Source organism: Mauremys reevesii, linkage group 4, assembly GCF_016161935.1.
Source record: "Mauremys reevesii isolate NIE-2019 linkage group 4, ASM1616193v1, whole genome shotgun sequence".
NCBI classification, from domain to species: Eukaryota; Metazoa; Chordata; order Testudines; family Geoemydidae; genus Mauremys; species Mauremys reevesii.
In genome coordinates, this window is record NC_052626.1 from 43,159,169 (window position 1) to 43,180,932 (window position 21,764).

The 21,764-nt window shown below is 45.2% G+C and overlaps 1 protein-coding gene across 2 annotated transcripts in view; it reads right to left on the reverse strand.

Moving 5' to 3' along the window:
- Window positions 1–21,764, reverse strand: part of LIN52 (lin-52 DREAM MuvB core complex component) — a 74,770-nt gene that overhangs the window by 29,882 nt on the left and 23,124 nt on the right. The window contains exon 6 of one of the 2 annotated variants that reach the window (XM_039533816.1): window positions 12,633–12,836. The exons of the other annotated variant lie outside the window; for it this stretch is intronic. Coding sequence (XP_039389750.1) covers window positions 12,796–12,836 — 41 coding nt within the window. The 3' untranslated portion in view covers window positions 12,633–12,795. Of the gene's footprint in view, window positions 1–12,632; window positions 12,837–21,764 lie in introns of those variants that run through there. 2 annotated transcript variants of the gene reach the window in all.

Here is a 21,764-nt window from a genome sequence, read left to right on the forward strand (position 1 = left end):
TGCTGGATATATATGTTGAGGACACTATAAATATCCAGAAAATGTCATTTCCATTCTAAAGGACTTGGGCAGAGAGAGGAGAAAGTGCTCTCAATGAAAGTGAGTTGATTGTAGGCATGAGACAGGATCTATCCTGAGGACCACTTAATTGGCCCAAGAGGTGCAGCAACTGGATTGCACTGACTGGGATCCCAGGACAGAAATCCTTCTTGATGACATGACTGCTAGAAGTCATCAACTTGTTTTTTCTAAAAGAGAGATTCTTCTCTTCAATGCTCAAAGAGAGGTTCTGCGAGAGCATTCAGATCCAGCTTGAGATCCCACACTTGAGCCCTGTGTACTTTTGGCAGGCTTGTAAATGTTGCAACTATAAGCATCTTTTGATGTCTGGAAATCCTCTTCTTGCCTGCTGACTGAAGGATTCTGGATGCAGCAGCTACTTCAGAAGAAAGGGTACTGGACTAGATGGACCTTTGGTCTGACCCAGTATGGCCGTTCTTATGAACTTAAAATTGAACAGTACATGTTGACAAACCCACATTTACACCATCATGTGGGAATTATAGGATAGCCAATGGATGCAAGAGATAGAGAAACTCCTTTCAACTTACATGAGTGGAGGAAACCTTGGGCATACTCGGGAATATGCCATGCTGGCAGACTAGAGACCAGCAAAGGTTTGATCACACTGATAGAGTACTCCTTTTTCAAACATGTCTCAAAAGCCAAGCCACTAATTTTAGTTTCCTTGGATCCAGCAGGTAGATCAGTCTGTGGGAGAAATGACTCTCTCAGAGGGAAGGGATATTGGTTGCTATACTGAAGAGATTTGACAACCTTGGCTACTAAAGGATGATTAGAATTATCTGTCCCTCTTGATCTTCCAAAATAGCCTGGAAATTAGAAATTTTGGAGGAAAAAAAACATGTAAGAGGATATTGGGTCACATCTGGGAGAGAGCATCTATGTCTACTGTCTCCAGGTCTCTCCTGCTGGAGAAGAACCTGAGCATATTCTGTTGAATCTATAAAATAAATCCGCGATGACATCCTTAGGGACTTGGTCAAATGAAGAAAGACCCCTGGATATAGAGCCTGCTCTGCCTGGTCTACCAGTAAGATTAAAGACTTTGTCTCAGTTATTTTTAGTAAAACTCAGGGTACGTCCATACTACCCACCCGGATCAGCAGGTAGCAATCGACTTCTCGGAGTTTGATATATCGCGTCTCATCTATATCGAACTCCGAACGCGCTCCCGTCGACTCCGGAATTCCACCACTGCGAACGGCCCCCTAGTGTAGACCAGGCCTCAGAGACAGATCACGGGCAATACACAAAAATTCATGGAAGCCTGTGGCCTGTCTGTGATTTTTACTAAAAATAACAGGTGGGGCTGAGGGAGTAGGAATGATAGCTCTGGAGCCTCCAGCACCCCTGGAGGCTCCAGAGCCATGAGGTTCACGCCACCCTGGGCTGAAGCTGAAGAAAATGTCACAGAGGTCTCTGAAAGTCATGGAATCTGTGACCTCCGTGACAAAATCTTATTCTTATTGATCAGAAACTAGCTCAGCCAGTCTTCTAGAGAGTTAATTTTCTTCTTATGTGCCAGGTGCATAGAAATCATATATTCCTTTCTGCCCAAGAATCAGAAAAGTGCTTCCTTCTACAAGGAAGACGATTTGGACTGTCTCTGCTTGCTAACATAGGCCATGGTTCAGGTATTGCCAGTCATGCACAGAATCCCTCTGTAAGAGAGAGAAGGTAATACAGCTTGAAGGGTGCAGTGGATTGCTCCTAATACTAGCCAATTGTTGCTGAGTTTTCTTTAAGTCCTGTTCTCTGAATAAGCTCCTATAGCCTGGTGTCAGAAGTCACGACTAGCTGAGCAAGTCCCACTATTGGATGGCCACTGGTAAATCTGCAAGGTCTTGTCCACCAAAATGACTGGACAACTATCAGCAGAATTTCTACTGCTGAGGAGTGAGACCCAGTGGATAATGGGAGTAATAGAAGGAAGATCTGGAGGGGGTCTCATGATGCTTTGACAACTGAAGGATGTTGATGAGAGACCATCTGTGACAGGGTATACAAACCCCCACACTGGGCAACCAGGGGTTAAGGAACTGCTCTGGGCTCAGCCAGCCCCGCCCTGCCATACCTGTAGGAAATGCTCCAACTGGAGGAGGAATAAAAATGGCAGGGGAGCAGCTCATTTGGTGGCAGATCAGGGAAGAGAGCAGACTTGCTACCCATAGCTCTAGCAGAGGAGTGCTGAGGGAAAGGCAGCATCTCTCCCCACAACAACTGCCCAAAGGTCCCTCCCTGAGGGAAGGAAGAGTCTGCTACAGAGAGCCTGAGAGGGAAGCACTCCCCTCTTCCTTTCATATGGACTGAGTTTTGTTAATTCCCCTTTATTTTGTTTGGACTGCCCCTCGCAGGGGAAAGCCTTAGGACTGACATGGCCCAGGAGGGTGGGCCATACTGCAGAAGGAGGCAGTTGCCACCTGAGAAAGGAGGAGAGCTACCCCAGCTACACTCAGCCACCAGAAGATGCCTTATGGTCAGTGGACATCCTTCATGCCTCCTAGACTAAGATGGCAACTTTGGGACAATCACGGGGCGGGTGATAGGAAATGGCCCACGGAGGGCAGCCTTAAGCAATGCCTGGCTGTCAGAGCACTGATAGTCCTGGGTCAGAGCCTCATGGAGCGGGAGAGCCCGGGCTCCTGTACCAACAACCCAACTACAAGTCATGGGCCTAAGCCCCAACCACTAGGTGATGCTACTCTACCAACCAATAACTAGGAAAGGACCATCACAGCATTTCACCGAAAACATCCGTTAGGGCTTGCAACAATGAGGAGGGAAGGATGATGGCTAACAGAGCTACTTCTTGAAGCCTGGATTGTCTCTCTTGTATACTCTGTAATGGATTGTGTCACAGTTCCTAAAAGGAGAATATACTGAGCTTGTTGTAGTTGGCTCTCATCCCAATTTATCAACACATGACAATACTGGACATCTCCCTTGATACATTTCCAATTAGCACTAGTCTAGACTAGGAAAAGGTAAATGGGGACCTCTTCCTATCCAAGGACTGCAAAAGTCTACAAGAAACTTGGTAAATATCATTAGATCCAACACAAGACCAAAAGGCAGGTAGAACCCACAATGGGAAGAAACCACTTCTAGTATCTATTGGGTTTCCGGGAAACGGGGCGGGCAAAGCCCGCCCCATGCTAACGGATCCCCCCCCCCAGCCTAAGGGGAGGTTCCACAGGGCCTCAGAAACCCACTAATTGCGGGGGACAACTAATAAAAGAACAGGGACAGGAGTGCGGTCAAAGGGTCATAAGAAGGGAGCTCTTTCTCTGCCTGCACCTCCAGGGGCCCTGGCCAAAGGGGCACCCTGACCTTGAGGGGTTCTACCCAGGTCCTGGCCTTGACTTGCTGGAAATCCAGTCTGCATGTACCAGCCAACAAAAGTTGGTGAATCACCCCTTGTGAGAGGTGTCTGTTGGTGGAGTCTATCAGAAAGCAGGTACGAGTTTCAGGAGGAGCTGGATCATTTAAGTAGCGTCTGAGAGCATGAGGACTTCATTGACAGGATACATATAAAGAAGTCTGGCATGGAGGGTGCTAGCCAACTAGAGAAGAATATAGCGGCACCAGAGGAAGAAGCAGAATTGGCTGCTCTGCAGGGAGGAGACTGGCTGTTGGCCGCTGTGGGCAGCAGAAAGTGCTCTGCCCCACACCCAAGTTCCCCGTCCATCAAGGTCAACAACCAATAAGCTGTATTGGCAGTAGGAAGGGAGGAACAGACCCCAGTTGCCAAGGAACAGGAGCCACATGCTCCCAAGACTGGGAGGATCACAGCCACTGAACCTAAGAAAAGACAATGTAGGGTGGGGGTGGTCAGGGACTCCTTTCTTAGGGGGACAGAGACATCCATTTGCTGATCTGATGTCCTGTGAGGTACACTGCCTGCCCGGAGCCTGCATCTGTGAAGTCACAGAAAAGTTGTCAAGGCTCATCCATTTCTCTTGCTTATGCACTACTCTATGCTGCTCATCCACATGGGCACTAATGATGCTGCCACGTATAACCCTGAGCAGACCAGCAGTGACTACAGAGCTCTGGGAGCAGGGGTGAAGGAGTTGGGGGTGCAGGTAGTGGTCTCAACCATCCTCCTGGTTTTGGTAAAGGCCCAGACAGAGGGACACGTCCTGAAGATGAATGCATGGCTGCACAGATGATAGCAATGGGAGGGCTTTGGCTTCCTTGATCATGGGGTGCTGTTCCAGGAAGGATGACTGTTGGGAAGAGAAGGGGTCCACCTGACCAAGAAGGGGAAGAGCATTTTTGGACACTGACCTGCCAACCTAGTGCAGAGGGCTTTAACCTGGCTCAAAGGGGGCAAGTGACAAAAGCCCACATGCAGGTATAAATAAAGGTGACCTTAACAGAAGGCTAGGCGTTGGGAGGAAATGGAAAAGTACAATAGGCCATAGGAGCAAAAAAAGAGAAAACAGTGGGGAAATCTTACATGTCTATATATAAACACAAGGAGTATGGGGAATAAACAGGAAGAACTACCAACACATCTCTGTTGGAAAAGTAATACAGCAAAACAAAAGATGTCCAATAAGTTTTTGGAATGTTCTGGGGATAACTCCTTGTTTTAGAAGGGAGAGGAAGTAACCAGGGAGGCAGCCATTTTAGACTTCATTCTGACTAACTTGAAGAAATTGGTTGTGAATTTGAAGGTGGAAGGTAATTTGAGTGAAAGTGATCATGGCATGATAGATTTCATAATTCTAATGAAAGGAAGGAGTAAAAGCAGCAGAATAAGGACTTCAAAAAAAGCTGGTTTAACAAACTCAGAACTGGTAGGTAAGGTCCTATAGGAAGAAAATCTAAGAAAAAAAGAGTTCAGAAGAGTTGGCAGTTTCTCAAAGAGACCAGATTAAAAGGCATAACAACAAACTATTCTGATGCTTAGGAAAGACAGGAAGAATAGTAAGAAGCCAATACCGCTGCATTAGGAGCTCTTTAATGACCTGCTCTGACACCGCGCTGCACCCTGGAAGCGGCCAGCAGCAGGTCCGGCTCCTAGGCGGGGGGGGGGCGGAGGGGGCTCAGCACACTGCTCCTGCCCCGAGCACTGGCTCTGCAGTCCCATGGGCCTGGAACTGGCAAATGGGAGCTGGGGGGAGGGCGGTGCCTGGGGTGAAAGCCACATGGAGCTGGAACTGCTGCTGACTGCTTCCGGGGTGCAGCACAGTCTGTGGCGCCAGGACAGGCAGGAAGCCTGCTTAGCACACCTGCTGAGCTGCTGACTGGGAGCCGCCTGCAGGAAACTCATGCCCCAATCCCCTGCCCCGAGGCCCCCCCTAAAACCTGGAGCCCCATCCTGCTCCCCAAACCGCTCATCTCCAGCCCCATCCCAGCGCCTGCACCCACAGCCCAGAGCCCTGACCCCCTCCCACACCCCAACCTCTTGCCCCAGCCCTGAGCCCCCCCAAACCTGGAGCCCCCTCCTGCACCCCAAACACCTCATTCCCAGCCCCACCCGAGCCTGCACTCCCAGTCCAGAGCCCTGACCCCCCTCTTGTACCCCAACCCCCTGCCCAAGCCCAGAGCCTCCTCCCACACCATGAACTCCTCAATTCCTGGCCCCACTCCCGCACCCTCACACTCCAACCCTCTGCCCCAGCCCTGAGCCCCCCTCCCACACCCCAAAACCCTCATCTCCAGCTCCGTTGGGTGATGGGCATTGTAGCAGGGTGGACCCTGCTCCGGCCCTGAGGGCTTGGAAAAGCAGCCTGGCAGGGCTTGAGAGCTGCAGCTGGAGGCTGGGCTGATGGGGAAAGTGCAGCCAGGGCCACGCCCAAACTGAGGAACAGGAACAGGGAAGGCAGAGCCAGAGAGAGCCCAGAGAGCTCAGAGAGAGATGAGAGAGGGCCCTGGAGCTTAGAGGCTGAGACTAGGTACCCTGAGGAAGCAGGGCTGGGGAACAGGCTGAGGAGCTGGGGGGCTCCCAGGCAGGAAAGCTCCCAGCCATGCTGGCAAGTGCCAAGGCATTGAGGGGTTGCAGAAGGGGAGCAGGGTAGGGGCAGGGGGTTCAAACCCCCAAACCCCTTTGCCTGTGATGCTGATGTGTGGTGCTGCCCCAGGGCCAGGGTGTGGGGGGACTGACACCTGACTGACTGAGAGACCTACTGAGGCAAGGCGGTTCGGATAGCGTGAGGGAGTGGGAGGGGGAGGGGAGACCCAATTATAGGGCCGGGGGGGAGGAGGGCCAGGGGGCAGCACCACAGGGCCGTCACCAGCCCCGCGAGAGGCCGGGGCCGCGCGGCAGGGACACGGGGAGTGGGCATCAACAATTTTCTTCAACTGGGTCACCGGAAAAACAAAGTTTGAAAACCACTGAGCTAGAATATTGTGTCCAAATCTGGGAGCCATACTTTAGCACAGATGTGGACAAATTGGAGAGAGTCCAGAGGAGAGCAACAAAAATGATAAAAGGTTTAAAAAACCAGACCTATGAGGAAACATTAATAAAATTGGGTATGTTTAGTCCTGAAAAAAGAAAACTTGGGGAGGGACCAGATAACAGTTTTCAAATAAGTTAAGGGGTGTTACAAAGAGGAGGGTGATCACATGTTCTCCATGTCCACTGAAATAAAACAAGTAGCAATGGCCTTAATCTGCTGCAGGAGAGATTTAGGTTAAATGTTAGGAAAAACTTTCTAACTAGAAGCATAGTTAAGCACTGGAACAGGCTTCCAAGGGAGGTAGTGGAATTCATGTTATTGGAGGTTTTTAAGAACAGGTTAGAGAAACACCTGTCAAGGATGGTCTAGATAGATTTGGTCCTGCCTCAGTGCAGAGGATTTAATTAGATGACCTCTTGAAGTCCCTTCCATCCCTACATTTCTCTGATTCTGTGAATGAATAGAGGAAATTACAAGATCCATACTAGAATTGGAGAAATCTGAAGTGGCCAAATTGGAACACACAAATGAGCCTCCTTTAGGTTGACAAAAGTCAGGAAATACCCCGTCAAGATGGAAGCCTAAGCTGTCTTCAAGATTTCCATCTGTTGCATCTGGAACTCCCGGGGGCTAGAAAGACACATAAAAGTTTGCTTCATCCTGGCCCTTCTTCCATGAGACAGAGTTTGATTCATACTTCTGCACCATTTTGAGGTTGGTTTTTTCCCTTGCTTTTCTTGTTCTTTCCCTTCTCAGAAGTGTGGCAGAAGTGCAATTGAGGAGGAGGAGGTAGAGAAAACTTTCTTTTCTGGTAATTTCTTTAAGGAAATAACCTCAGTGACATTCCTTTTGGGTAAGAGTTATGGTTGAGAGTCTAAGAGGGAGATACTGCCCACTTCCTGGGGTAACTGCTGCTCTGTAAACATCCTAAATCTATATGCTCACGGGGGTAATGTCCTCAACAAGACAACCTCTAGCCCATGAAGAGAAATCCCACAGGGATATAACCAGCTGGGTGCTATCTAAGGGCAATGCTTAAGGCTGAGCCAGCTCAGAGGGAATAATTTGCCACCTAAAAATTTTTTACTGAATGAAGAAATCACTGTTGACCCAATCTGGGGAATCCCCAGGCCAGGAGACAACTGAGTAAACCACTGGGATCCAGGACTGGAGTGTCCAATTGTCAGTTGGGGAGGGAAGGAAGCAGATGCAAAGGGAATAGAATCTCACTTGCTTCATGTCTCCAGTGCCCCATAGCTACACTCTGACCCCTAGAGGCCAAGGGATTGGAAGTAGTGACTTCTAGACCCTTTGCTGCATCCATGGGCTTTGAAGCAGGTCCAAGCACTTTCATGGGTTTTTTTTCCCAACTGCCCTGTCGGTGGCCAACTTCTGTTCTGCCCTCAGGAGGGAGAGGAAGAAACTGGGTACTCTCCAACAGATGGAGCTTGTTGCAAAGTTTACGCATACTGGGTTGCTGGAGTTAGAGATGGGGTTGCAGGCATGGAAGTGGTGCTGTGAAGATGCTGGACTGACAGAATATGCAAAGCACTCTGCCTAATACTAAATTACAGGGGACTAGCACAAGGAACAAGTCCTTGCCCTACCCTTCTTTGCCTTCTCTTCACTGCCTGCACTCCATGGAAGGGCTGCCAGGAAGATGTAAGCACAGCTGCAGACACAGGAAAAGAAAGAAAACAAAGAAAAAATCCTTCTGGGATAAGATGTCCAGAGGAGCAAGGACTTTCCCACTGGGAATACTCGTTAGGCCTCAGATCTCTGAAGCCGGACAGGTCAAAAATGATCAGCAAAATCATAGAATATCAGGGTTGGAAGGGACCTCAGGAGGTCATCTAGTCCAACCCCCTGCTCAAAGCAGGACCAATCCCCATTTTTTTGCCCCAGATCCCTAAATGCCCCCCTCAGGAATTGAACTCACAACCCTGGGTTTAGCAGGCCAATGCTCAAACCATTGAGCTATCCCCATTTGAAAGAGAAAAAACGTAGTTGTTTTGTCTGGCTCTGATGCAGGAGCATCTCCATTCACCTAGAGAGGCAAAACTAGACTGACAAGCTTTTTAATAGGATAGTCTCTTCCTTCCAGTTGTGGTTCTGCCCTACAGATGCATGGAAGCTGAAGACCTATTATGAGCATCTGAGGACCTTGCTGCAATGGAGACTGTGACACATTCACATGTGAATAAGGCCTGGTGCATAATTCTGAGTCTATCTGGTAGAGTATGTGTATATGCAGGAAGGAGGGCACTTAACCCACTTACGGTCCAATTCAGCTTTATTTCATACACTCATTGCATCACACACAAAAAACATTAACATTTTATGATACAAGTCCCAATGCTAAATTTTCCCCTTTCTCCATACTAAAAATTCACTTGGCCTATAACAAAGGAAACAAGAAACCAAAAGCATTACGTTTAAGAAACAAGGTCCATGTAAAACAGCATCTACATTTATTTCAGCCTCTAATCCCTTCTCTTGTCTTCTCCACAGTCTCCAACTACCCTTCAAGTACCTATGATTGGACATCCTGGAACTGAAGGGAGTATTTCTCTATTCAAATACCAGAGTACTGCTCTCCCTCATGAAACTCTAATTACAAGCAAACCACAGGGTCCTAGAAAACACTAGGACAGAATGTGAAAAAAGCTACAGTCTTCTCTGCTTCAGAGAAACAAAACAGGCTGGTATTGAAAACAAGAGGAAGTGATCTAGCCAAACAAAAGCAGCTCTGAAAGGTGAGCAAACCCCACAAGCCACACACTCATTATTACAGTGTCGATATCATACTTGTTAAAAATGTATATTTTAATTTTCTGTATTGCTAAAGGTCCCAATTTGCCCAGGGATCTAGCTAAGCTGCCATTTTCTACCACGACAGAGTCTAATCTTTATTTAATGGATTTAGCATCTATCTTCACTAGAGTGGTCTCTAAGGGAAAGGGGAGGGGAGTATGAAGGGGCATAGAAGAGATGATCAGAGCCCCCCTCGCCTTCATCCATCCGGCGCTCATGTTTGTGTTCAAAATTCAATTACCTCCTTATTGATACTTCACAGAGATATTTAAGCTGCAAACATGAAGCCCTGATTTCCCAGGGGGCCGTGCCCCTCTCTATTTCACTGCTCTGCTTCCCCCAGGGTGAATTCCTGAGGCGTCCATATTAATAGGTAATCAGTCACAATTCATTTATTAAACAGCTAGCAAGGTTTATCAGCCTGCTCTGATTAGCCGGAAGAAGCCACTGAATTCCTAATTTATTTATGGAAATGTAAGTGTCTTTTTGAATTCCATTCAGGAGAGACAGGGGTGCTGTGGGCTTGGCATGCTGAATTCTAACAGGAAAGCAGCAGGCAGACTAGCTACTGGGAAGCATGCTGCTTCATCCTGGGAAATGCACTGCAGTGACCCTTAGCATGGTCAGTGGATTTAGGCCCACAGAACCTGCTACACCAGAATTCATTAGATTGTTTGTCACAAAGGGGGTATTATTACCCATTACAACTATTAAAACTGCAATCTCAAGTACACTGAATGTGGATTGATTGAAAAGTGGTTCTTAAACTGAGTAAGGTTAAGAACCTCAGTGAAATCATAGAGTAAGGGAAAACAAAAATACTTCCCAAGAAATTTTAACATAACAGGTTAGAATAACTTTAAAGGGACCGTCAGGTCCCATTCAGACCAAAATACTGATTTTGTAAAATTCAGCTTTTGGAAAAATTAAGACCAATAGAATTGTTTTCACTATTTAACTGTTGCCACTGGAATTTTAAGGCAAACACCCCACTGTACTTGGCAGCGCTATGCTACTTCAGAATAATCAGAAAGTGAAACTGACTAAAAACAACAACAAATACCTCTACTCTTCTACTTCAAAGTGAGCAAAATGCAAAAGGTAAGCAAACATAGGCCCTGATCCTGCAAAGACCTATGCATGTGCTTACATTTATGCACGAGTGGTCCCAGTTGAGTCAGTGGGACTATTCACATGTGTAAAGTGAAGCTTGCATATAGGTCTCTGAAGAATCAGGGCCATAAATAGTGAAAACTAAATAAAAAAATTTAAACTCTTTCTATTTTCAAGTGACATCTTAAAAAACACATTTGATTTTTTTTTTAAAACACCGACTACTTGTAACATCTGAGATCACTATGATTAAGAGAGATTAGGGAAAAATATTCTTCTCTCTTCCCCCCACTCCCCGTTTGTGTGTAGTCATTTTACCATTTCCTTTGTTGTTTTTGTGAGTTTTTAACAAAGCAACTGGAAAGAGAAAAACCTTTTCTGGAAAATAGGAAAATGGGGCTGCTCGACCACAAAAACTGTCAAGATGTCCAGAGGCAGGTGTAGTGCCCAAGAGTTCTTTTATTTCATTTTTTAAATAATTGTCTAGATTTTAAATTGACAGGGTCACTAATAAATTAAGATGTTATTTGGAAACAGATAAGAAAGTTTGCTTAAATAATTTGAGAGTGTCCTTCTAATAGCCATTTCTGAGTCACTGTTATTAGACAAATCACCATTTTTGTCCTCTGACTTTAATGCTCTGATCTAGTCTTTAACTGACCAAGAAAGTACTCATAACTAACGCACTCACTGCTTAAATAACGGAGACTGAGGATACTACACTAAGGTCTTGTCTATACACAGAAGTTACACTGATTTATCTAAAAATCAAATAAAAATCTGATTTAGTTAAACCAGTTTTAAACTGGTTAAGTTTACAGATGCACAACAAACTATAAACCAGATTTAAATCTCTTTAAGAGTTTCCATGTGAGAGTTTGTGCTATTTACTAAATTAGTTTAAAATCACAACTTTAGTTAAACCAGTGCAACTCTGTTTAGACCAGACCTACAGCACAGGCTATAGGAAAACAAAAGCAGCTGGCGTAAGTCACAGACTTTGACATACTGGATCAGCTACCTGGCCCATCTAGCAGGGATCAATAACTGATGCCTCAGAGTAAGGAAAAAAAAGTCACACAAAGTGCACCTGGCTAAATGCACAATGCTGCACACAGGATAAATTTCTTCCTGACCCTTGTGGCAACTGGCTCATACCCTGCAGCTTTAGATTTGAGTTTCCTCATTGTTACAGCAGTACACCGTGAAAGGGTAAGCATGAGTAAACTACTGATACATGCGTCAGATGTTTTGGCAGGAACCAAGTGCTGTCAACTGTCTCAGAAATGAACCAGCAGCTTAATTCTTCGTAATATGCATTCATTAATTTACATTTCAATTAAACTAAAACTTTAAAAAAATTGGGGGGTTGGCGGACTATACAAAGTATCTTTCCACTGTGAAAGTAGTTTCTAGAAAAAAGATAAGAAAAAATAGGAAAAACAGATCTAAATATAATTTCTCCACTGTGTGTTTCAGTGAGGCGGTCCCAATTAGGCACCATTGGAAATTGATGCACAGCTGTGATATGATCAAACAAGCCCAATGAAAGTAATCAGATTGTGACTTTGGACAAACAGTGCCCTCAACCCATCACAGCTTTCAGACCTACAAATGTCATCAATTGGTATAAAGCTATCCGACCCCTTCCTAAATCTTGCCACGGTACATTGCAATGACTTCCTTCAGCAGTGAATTCACAATATTGATTTCAGGCTACAGTATTTATATACCCTTTACAGAACATGACAGAAACCAGTCCTGAGCAAGTTACACGACTTGATTCAGCAAAGCACTTAAACGTGACTTAAGTGGCACTTAAGCACATGTTTAAAGTGCTTTGCTGAATCAAGGCCTAATTCAGCATAGTTTTCTCATTATCAACACACAAACTTCTGCTTATCCAGAGAATATCTACGCAGGGCCACATGCATTTCACAACTCTGTAGAATCTGCACCGGCATCTGCAACAGAATCCACCCCTTGCTGCTGAATTTTGCTCAAGAGTCTAAGCTTTTCCTTTTAAGAAAAGTTGTTTTCTAGTCCTTATGATTGTGAAGATACACTCTCTGTTCATGTCTCCCAGGGTAAGCAATGCTCCGTTGTCTTCTTGAGTCTCCAGTCAGTCAGAAATAATTACTCTGAGAGCTGTGGATTGCTCCATTTATACCAATAAAGTGTTTATTCCTTAAATTGTTTTATTTAGGTTTCAATGTCAACATGGTCAACTATAACATTGCTGATTCTTTTATCATATAGGTGAAGTACTCAACCCACAATCCCAAACTGCCTCCTTTGCCTGTCCGTCTGTCAAAAGCCCCAAGTGTCCCCACCTAGCTGCCAAAATCTTCAGCTTCCTCCCTGGCAGCTTCTATGAGGGAGTTATGCATTGATCTTGTATGACAGCGTATACTGAAAACACAGACATAGGAGAATCAAATTTAGTAACACAACGGAAAACATTCCACTACTGTCTTTATTGCTTTATTCATTTTTGTACTGAAGTCATTTAAAATTGCCTTTTAATTTACATGAATCTGCTACAGAATTTCCAGTCTCTCCCACTGTAGTATCACATAATCAACAGACCTCGATGCAGAATATAGGGTAAGCTTTCTGTACAATTCAGAACGCCAGGTTTATAAGTATAGGGCACAGTCTACTATAGGTATCATTCTTCCCTTTCTGAAATGCACAGTTTCACACAACTTAATGGGGAATGTCTATTACTCTGCTGTATATTTTGTGTGTCACTGTACACTAATGTACACGGTTTCAATAAGTGATAGAATAGTTATTTCATGGGTCTCTTGTATACACATTCAGCACACCTACACTAGACTTTTTCTCGTGCCTTTTACTCAGTTTCATACAGTACATACACAGGAATCATTTCCCCCACTACTTAGTTACCCCTGTGGGAGAATGTGGCAGCTATTTAAACATACATCAGCACTACACAACATAGTAGAGATAAGATCCCTCTTAGCTTTTGTTTTAATTGATGCTGCTGGGGAAAATTAGACTGTAATTACCTATGCTGGTATTTTGCCCATGATAACTGAGGTTAATATCCCACCCTTACAAAAAATGTATGGGATTAATGACCCCAAGTCATCATGACCTTTGTCATACATCTCATCCAAAACACAACATTTCCAACATTACAGAGCCCCCTAGAGCCGTGATGGGGTAATAGTTCAGTACTGACTCAGAGAGAAAAGCACTATCTACTGAATTACCAACATTTCTTCCTGCAACACCTGAGTTTTCCTTAGAGGATTCCCATCCAATTACTGACCAAGCTTGATCCTGCTTAGATGAGGAGATCTGAGATCAAAACCTAAGGCGATGTAGATGCAAGCACATTTTAATAACTCACAGTTCAATATGAGGTTTAATAAACTCAGTGTTTGTCAAATCACTTGTAGAGCCTTAGAGGTTTAATAATCTGCTATTGGGCATGTTCACTAACTTTGTCCACAAACACACAGAAGGGTTGAGACAATATACTGTATTTGTTGCAGGTCACCAATGATCTGACAAGTCAAGCTTTCCATGACAGATTGTAATGGCACCAAAATAACTACCACCATTGTAGCTTAAAATAAATGTTTGATGAAGTGCTAGATGTGTAGTAATCATCCATGTACAAAGTGCTACATGTGTAGTTGTTCCTATAAATGCAAAACGATGACTGCATAGAACAATGAAGGCCCCTAAGATAATTATTTGTTTGAATATGTTTTGTTGGGCTTTTTGTTTCCAAAAGCTGTGTTGTCTTTCAGTAAAATACAATGCAGAAATTTGTTTAATCAATAGCAGATCTCTTAAAATCACCACCATTCTCTAGACTAAGATGTAACAATCCATTCAGTAACAACACTTTCTCAAGATTAATCTGTAAACCAAAATCTCTGTTTACCCAACAGAAGGATTATGTCAGGTGTCGAGCAGGTTTTCTTTCCTTCTTTCATGTTACTACTGAGTAGGTATAGGATCCCAAAGATGTAAGATGAATAAGAGGAAATTCACTGAACGAAAACAAAATTCAAATAACTACGCAGTCAGTCTTATATCCATGAAAAGGAGTAAATGCAACTTTATCGTCTCCACACCATGGTTGAAAATTTCTGCAAAATAAGGGTATGTCAACTCACCCACTGTTCCGGGACATCGGGAAAAAAAAAATCAAACACAATGATGGAACAGCTGGACGTCAGCCGTAAGTCTGTCTTTCCATGTGTTTGAGGCACACGTTAAAACACTGCAAGTTATTTGAGATTAGCTTCCTGCATGCTAATTTGTCAGCCTTGTTATTAAGGCTTGAGGTTGTTGGATGTCCACGGAGTGTCAATCTCTTGGAGATTAAAAAATTCACAAAAGAGACAGCCTTCAAAACATTATTTTATATGGAAACAAAGTAGGGTTTTATTACCAAAATAGTATAACAGTCAGTGTTCCACTGAAAGAAGGGGGGCAACTGACAACGAATATGATGAGAAAATGCAGCACATGCAATCTTCTGACTATGGTGCTAAGCACTCCCTTCAGCAGTCAGACCATGACTCAGTGAACCCTAGAAAATCCTTCCCCTTTAGTGGGACGCAATTCCCAGAGTACCCTCTCATAAAGTCCCAGTGACTATTTCCTATGGATCATTTTGGCTTTCAATTTAAAAATACATTTTCCAGAATGCCTTTTTAAAGCTCTTCCATCAGGCAGAAGCTAGCTCTTTTAAAAAAATCAAGCGTCTTCAAGGGGTGATTTTCACTGGAGAGGTGGAGGCCAAAGGAATCCCCACACTCAAAACAGAAGAATATTCAATAGCATTTAAAACCATAAAGAAAAAGCCTGTCGTTGAATCAGGGTATCAGTATGGGACTATTTCAACTCTCCTTGAAGTCAACAGGAGTATTTCCATTGATTTCAAAGGGGTGGGGGGTGGGGGAAGAGTTTATAAGAACCATGAGAAAGAGATTATAAGCATGAGTCAAGCCTGAACACTGGAAATTAATTTCATTCTCTTCCCCTGCCTGAACATGGCACCCTGCTGGTTTCCCTTTCCACCTTAGTGAGCCCTGGTGAAAGGCCCAAATTCTTGAAGAAAAAAAGTGAACAGCAACCCTCAAAGAGAACAAAAGCCAGAGGAAAGAGAGAAAGTATTAATTGTTCCATCTACACTAAGAGAAAGAGGGTTGGGTGGAATCAGCAATTTCCAGCTGAAGCGCTTTTCCTGTTCTACTCATGTCATGTTCCTCTTTGTTAAAGGTTCCAGGACAGAGAGAGCAGAACATAAAAGCTGTGATGAGGCAGAGTAATACCTCTGCATTACAGAGAAAACATGGCAATGAACATTGCCTCACAGCAAATTTATAAAACCTAGAATATAATTCCTGCTGCCCACCCCATCCAACCTCGTGCTTCACCTATGTCTAAATGCTCGTCTTGATTTGTGCTATTCTCTGAAAGAGCTGATTGGATGTATTCTTAGCATACACAATTCTCACTTCATCTCTTGCAAGTAGCTCTACTCAAAAATCTGCCCAGTTCACTCTTTAAAATGAGGAAGCCTCTAACCTGCTCTGTCCATCTACATACAAAATAGACAAAGGAACATTGGAATTGCCTATGCACTTGAAAGGTCTCAAGGAGTTCAAATTCTACAAGGCACGCCAGCAGTAATACTCCCACCTCATTCTCATAGTATGGGCTTGAAAAAGTTCCAACACCTTTTAGCTGGAGAGCTAAACCTGCTAGCCAGAAGCAGATATGACTGATGAAAGTGAGGTCACTAGTGAGGTTCAGGAGCCAATGCCCTGCTGAACAATCCTCCTTCAATCGGCTGGGATTTTTACCAGGACCCCTAGATCTTGCTTGATTAGTGGATGTCTGACAAAGTTGAAGCTCCAGTCCCCCCTAACAACCAGAATAGAGAAGGTACTTTGTTTTTTATCCCCACTCCAATGCCTTCTGCCTGCTGAAAAGGGGTGGGGGAGGAGGGAGTCCCCTTCACTATCCCTCTCCCAGCCTCCTTTTTTGGTCCTCCTCTTCTGTGAATAGCACTAGTATCTCTCTACAGCTGCTCATAGCTTCCTCAAGTAGCTGCAAGATTAAATGGATTCTCTACAGTATCACTTCTACCCACAGGGCTCTGAATAGCAGTGCTGAAACTCACTAGATATTAATTTCACTCTGCAGAGGCTCAGCAAGCCTATGAACTGAGTTGCAAAGGCACTGGAGCTGTCCATCTGTAGTTTCAGGAAGATAATATTACAGCAGTCATACTCAGTTCACATGTGGATGGTTCTTCACAACAATGACTAGACTTATTTTTAATTATAGCTTAAATTCTGCAGAAATTAATAGTTCTTCAAATTGTAACAAGAAATAGAACAAGCAAAAATGGAATAAGGCAATGGCAATCAGTGAATGAACCTGGTACAAAAATGTGTTTCAAGATAACCAGGGGCTCTCCCATCGGCACAGTAGCATCTTCACTAACATGCTGCAGTGGGGCAGCAGCACTGGTGTCACTGTACCACGGCAACTTCTTAAGTGTAGAACTACCCTAAGAAGACTAGGAGTATTTAGTTTAGAGAGAAGATGAAGAGAGGTATGTAAACTAATGAATGGTGCAAAGAAGTCCGATTGGATGCTCCCCACCCTCTCTCATAATAAAAGACCATGGGGACAATCAATGAACTCAAACTTAAAACACTTGTGTTAACTATATAAAACATATCTGCAGAACTCACAGCCACGTGATACTGAGACAAAGAGCTTAGCTGGTTTCAAAGAAGGATTATACACAGATAACAACAACATCCACCACTACCAGGGGCGTCTCTATGTTTTTGCCACCCCCAGCATGGCATTCAGGCGGCCTTCGGTAGCACACCTGCAGGCGGTCCGCTGGTCATGCGGATTCGGCGGCGTTTCTGCGGGTGATCTGCCGGTCCCGCGCCTCCGGTGTACCCACCGCTGAATTGCCGCCGAAGCCGCATGACCGCCAGACCTCCCGCAGAAATGCCGCCCCAGGCAAGTGCTTGCTATGCTGGTGCCTGGAGCCACCCCTGACCACTACGTCAGAGAGAATGAAAAAACATACGGTTATATCAACCATGACACTTCCCAGCATAAGCCAAACAATAACAGATAAGGTTGGAAATAAACTTCCCCTAGGTGTAGGTTATTCCAAAATTGTGCACCATGGGCTTCTTTAAACTACTAAAACACGTGGTACTATCCACTGTCAGAGACCAGAGACTGGACTAGATAAAATGCTGGTCTGATCCAGCATGGCAATTCCTGTATTCCTAACAACAATTGCTTCCTGTATTTGTACAATTTTGGTTTGTCCTATATTTGGCATGAAACATTCCTGTAACCTGCCTGGCTTCACCTGCCATTCCCAGCAGGGCACTAGTAAGCAACGAAGAGAAGCCACCTTGGGACCCAAGCTGTTACTTAAAGACCATGATTACCCATTCCAACTACTCATAATTTGTTTCCCAAATCCATGGCTGTGTACACACTAAATTAGACAATTAGCAGAAAACCTTCACTCAATACTACAAGTAGGATCCAGTCAGCACTTTGGCCCAAGTCCATGGGAAGTTGTTGTTTCCCAGCGCCAGTCTAGCTGAGGGTACGTCTACACTACGGAATTATTCTGAATTTACATAAACCGGTTTGGCAAAACAGATTGTATAAAATCGAGTGCGCGCGGCCACACTAAACACATTAAATCGGTGGTGTGCGTCCACGGTCCAAGGCTAGCGTCGATTTCTGGAGCGTTGCACTGTGGGTAGCTATTCCGTAGCTATCCCATAGTTCCCGCAGCCTCCCCCACCCCTTGGAATTTCCGGGTTGAGATCCCAGTGCCTGATGGGGCAAAAATCATTGTCGCGGGTGGTTCTGGGTAAATGTCGTCAGTCACTCCTTCCTCTGGGAAAGCAACGGCAGACAAGCATTTCGTGCCTTTTTTCCCTGGATTGCCCTGGCAGATGCCATAACATGGCAATCATGGAGCCTGTTTTGCCTTTTGTGACTGTCACCATATGTGTACTAGATGCCGCTCACAGAGGCAATTCAGCAGCGCTACACAGCAGCATGCTTTTGCTTTTGCATGACAGCAGAGATGGTTACCAGCCATACTGTACCATCTACCATACCATAAATTGGTAATAAGATGATCATGGTTACCAGTCCTTTTGCACTGCACCATTTGCTGCTGTCATAAGTGCCCCTGGCTGAGATCAGCCAGGGGCGCAAAAGCCAAAATTGGGAATGACTCCCTGAGTCAATTCCTCCTTTTTGGTATCTAAAAATAGAATCAGTCCTGCCTAGAATATGGGCAAGTGTACTAGAGAACCACTGTATCATAGAACCAGAGAGCACAGATCCCGCAGAAATTATGAGCTGTATGCTATTCACAGGGGGTGCTCCTGCAACAACCCCACCTGTTGATTCCGTTCTTCCCCCAGCCTTCCTGGGCTACCGTAGCATTGTCCCCCCACTTGTGTGATGAAGTAATAAAGAATGCAGGAATAAGACACAGTGACTTGTTCGTGAGAAATGAGTGGAAGGCAGCCTCCAGCTGCTATGATAGTCCAGACAGGACATTAAGCAGTGTGGAGGAGAGGAGCCCAGCATCCTGCTGCTAGTCCAGGGGCAATTGAATCTTTTCTTTACACATGAAGGGTGGGGGCTGATGGAGCTCAGCCCCCTGTTGCTATGATGAGGACGGTTACCAGCCATACTGCACCATCTACCAGGAAAAATTAGGGCCAGGCGCCCTTGATTGACCTCACGGATGCTAGTCGGCATGGTTACCAGTCCTTTTGCACTGCCCCATGTGCCAATAGGCTGATGATGACGATGGATATCAGCCATATTGCACCATCAGCCACCCATGGCGGGGGGGGAGCAAGGATGTTGGTGTTGAGTGCTGCAGCATCGCGTCTATCTGCAGCATTCAGTAAAGATAGGGTGACATGTAAAAGAGTCAAGAGAGGATTGTTTTCCCTTTCAATTCTGGGGGTGGGTGGGGGGGTGCGTAAATTGTCGAGCTATGCCCTGACCCACCGCGGACACTGTGTTTGACCCTAGAAGCATTTGGAGCTCAGCCAAGAATGCAAATGCTTTTCAGAGACTGCAGGAACTGTGGGATAGCTTGAGTCCTCCAGTCCATGAGCGTCCATTTGATCCTTTGGCTTTCCGTTACGCTCGTCACGCAGCAGTGCGCTGAGTCCCTGCTATGGCGTCTGTCTGGAGATTTTTTAAAAATGATTTTGAATTTCGTCTTCTGTAACGGAGCGCTGATAGAACAGATTTGCCTGCCCTTACAGCAATCACATCCGCATGGTCCATGCTGGAGCTTTCTTTATTTTGATTTTTAACTGCATCGCCACACGTGCTGATCGGAGCTCCACGCTGGGCAAACAGGAAATATTCAAAAGTTCGCGGGGCTTTTCCTGTCTACCTGGCCACTGCATCCGAGTTCAGATTGCTGTCCAGAGCGGTCAGTGGTGCACTGTGGGATACCACCCGGAGGCCAATACCGTCGATCTGCGGACACACTAACCCTAATCCGATATGGTAATTCCGATACTAGCGCTACTCCTCTCGTTAGGGAGGAGTACAGAAACCGGTTTAAAGAGCCCTTTATATAGATATAAAGGGCCTCTCAGTGTGGACGGGTGTGGCGTTAAATCGGTTTTACGCTCCTAAAACCGGTTTAAACGCCTAGTGTAGACCAGGCCTGAGACACAAAGGCTTTTCATTTAACACTACATTCAGGTTTAAACACCCAACAAAATGCAAACGACTGCACTGCTGACCAGCTGACACTGCCCTACAGGGCTCAGAGATCCCCTCAAGTTTACGAATCCAGTTGAAATATTTTAGTAATGTCAAGTATAATCCACAGGCACATTACATCAGCATTATGTAAACACAAGGCCAGGGTAGGAAAGGAAACATACATAGAGCCCTGCGAGAATACAAAATTTGTATCCGCATCCGATCCACAAACACGGTCCACAGATGCAGGGCTCTAAACATACATACAGGTAAAAATCAATAAACTTAGACAGACAGAGCACACATAGACAGGAAGCAAGGATGCATATAAGTGCTAGTCAGGGGCAGAAATACATGGCACAGACCCCACCACAACCACATCAGAGCAGAATGTCAAAAGGCTCACAGGGTAACCCCGTTAAAGATTTTTGCAAATGAGTATTTCCATGTGGGGAAAACACAGAAACTGTAGTTATGGAAGTCAAGCAATTAAAAAACGTTTCTGAGGCATTCATGGGACTGCACCAGCCACAAGTGCCTGACAGCTCTCTAAGCACTATGCCAGCCCCTGGAGAGCCATCACACTTCAATTACTATCACTAACATTAGTCATTATCAGGCTGGCTTCTGTCCCCAGGGAAGACAGCTTGTGATGACAATACCCAGCCTCTCCTTGTAAAACAATTCATTAGGCAAAATGGAACAGCTGGGGCAGCCACGTGGTGGTTCACAGAGTGCCTGCCCCAGTGGGACTTCTGGCCCCGATTTCCCTTTTGGGGAGGGGGCAGCCACCACCCTCTTGACAGCTGTAGAGCTCTCAGGGGACACTTCAGGTTTAATCAGTGCTCGTTACTCTCAAAGAGAGGCACTTGCACTGCAAACTTAAACTAATGGCACTCGAGCTTTGAGCAGGTTACACCAGTCATCAGATAAGAGGCTTTAGGGCATTTTTATCTTGTTCTAATGCTCAGGAGTTAATGAGCCAGTTAGAGATACTGTCACAGAGACTTGCTCCAGCAACATTATGGAAACAGGGCCTGCAGGGCTGTCTTTGGATGCAAGGTGAGGCAACATGTGTGTTATTGCTCCTGCAAGATCTCACCAGTAAACAGAGGCAGGTTCTGCTAGAGGCAAACCACTAAGTCTTTCCATACAGCATTGGGTGTGCATCACAAGATCCATTGTAGAAAAAGTGGAAAGATGATGCTCCGATACCTGCCCCCAAGATCAGTTCAGTCCCCTCACCAGGGAAAGAAAGAAAGCAGAGAGGGAGGCTGGACTGCAGGCAGGATTGTCAGAGCATAGAGAGCAACACCACCGTCTCCCAATTAAAAGATATCCAGTCAAATGTGTCACTGAACAGCTATTTAAATCTCTGTAAAACTGAAAGACGAATATTTGTTTCCTACCAAAGCCAATTCCACCCCATGAGCATAAATTTACTCTCTTGGGCCATGAGGTCTGTGAAGAAGCCTTATCTCCAATCCTTGGTAAAAGCATTTAATGACTTCTTCAATGTCTCACAAATCGATG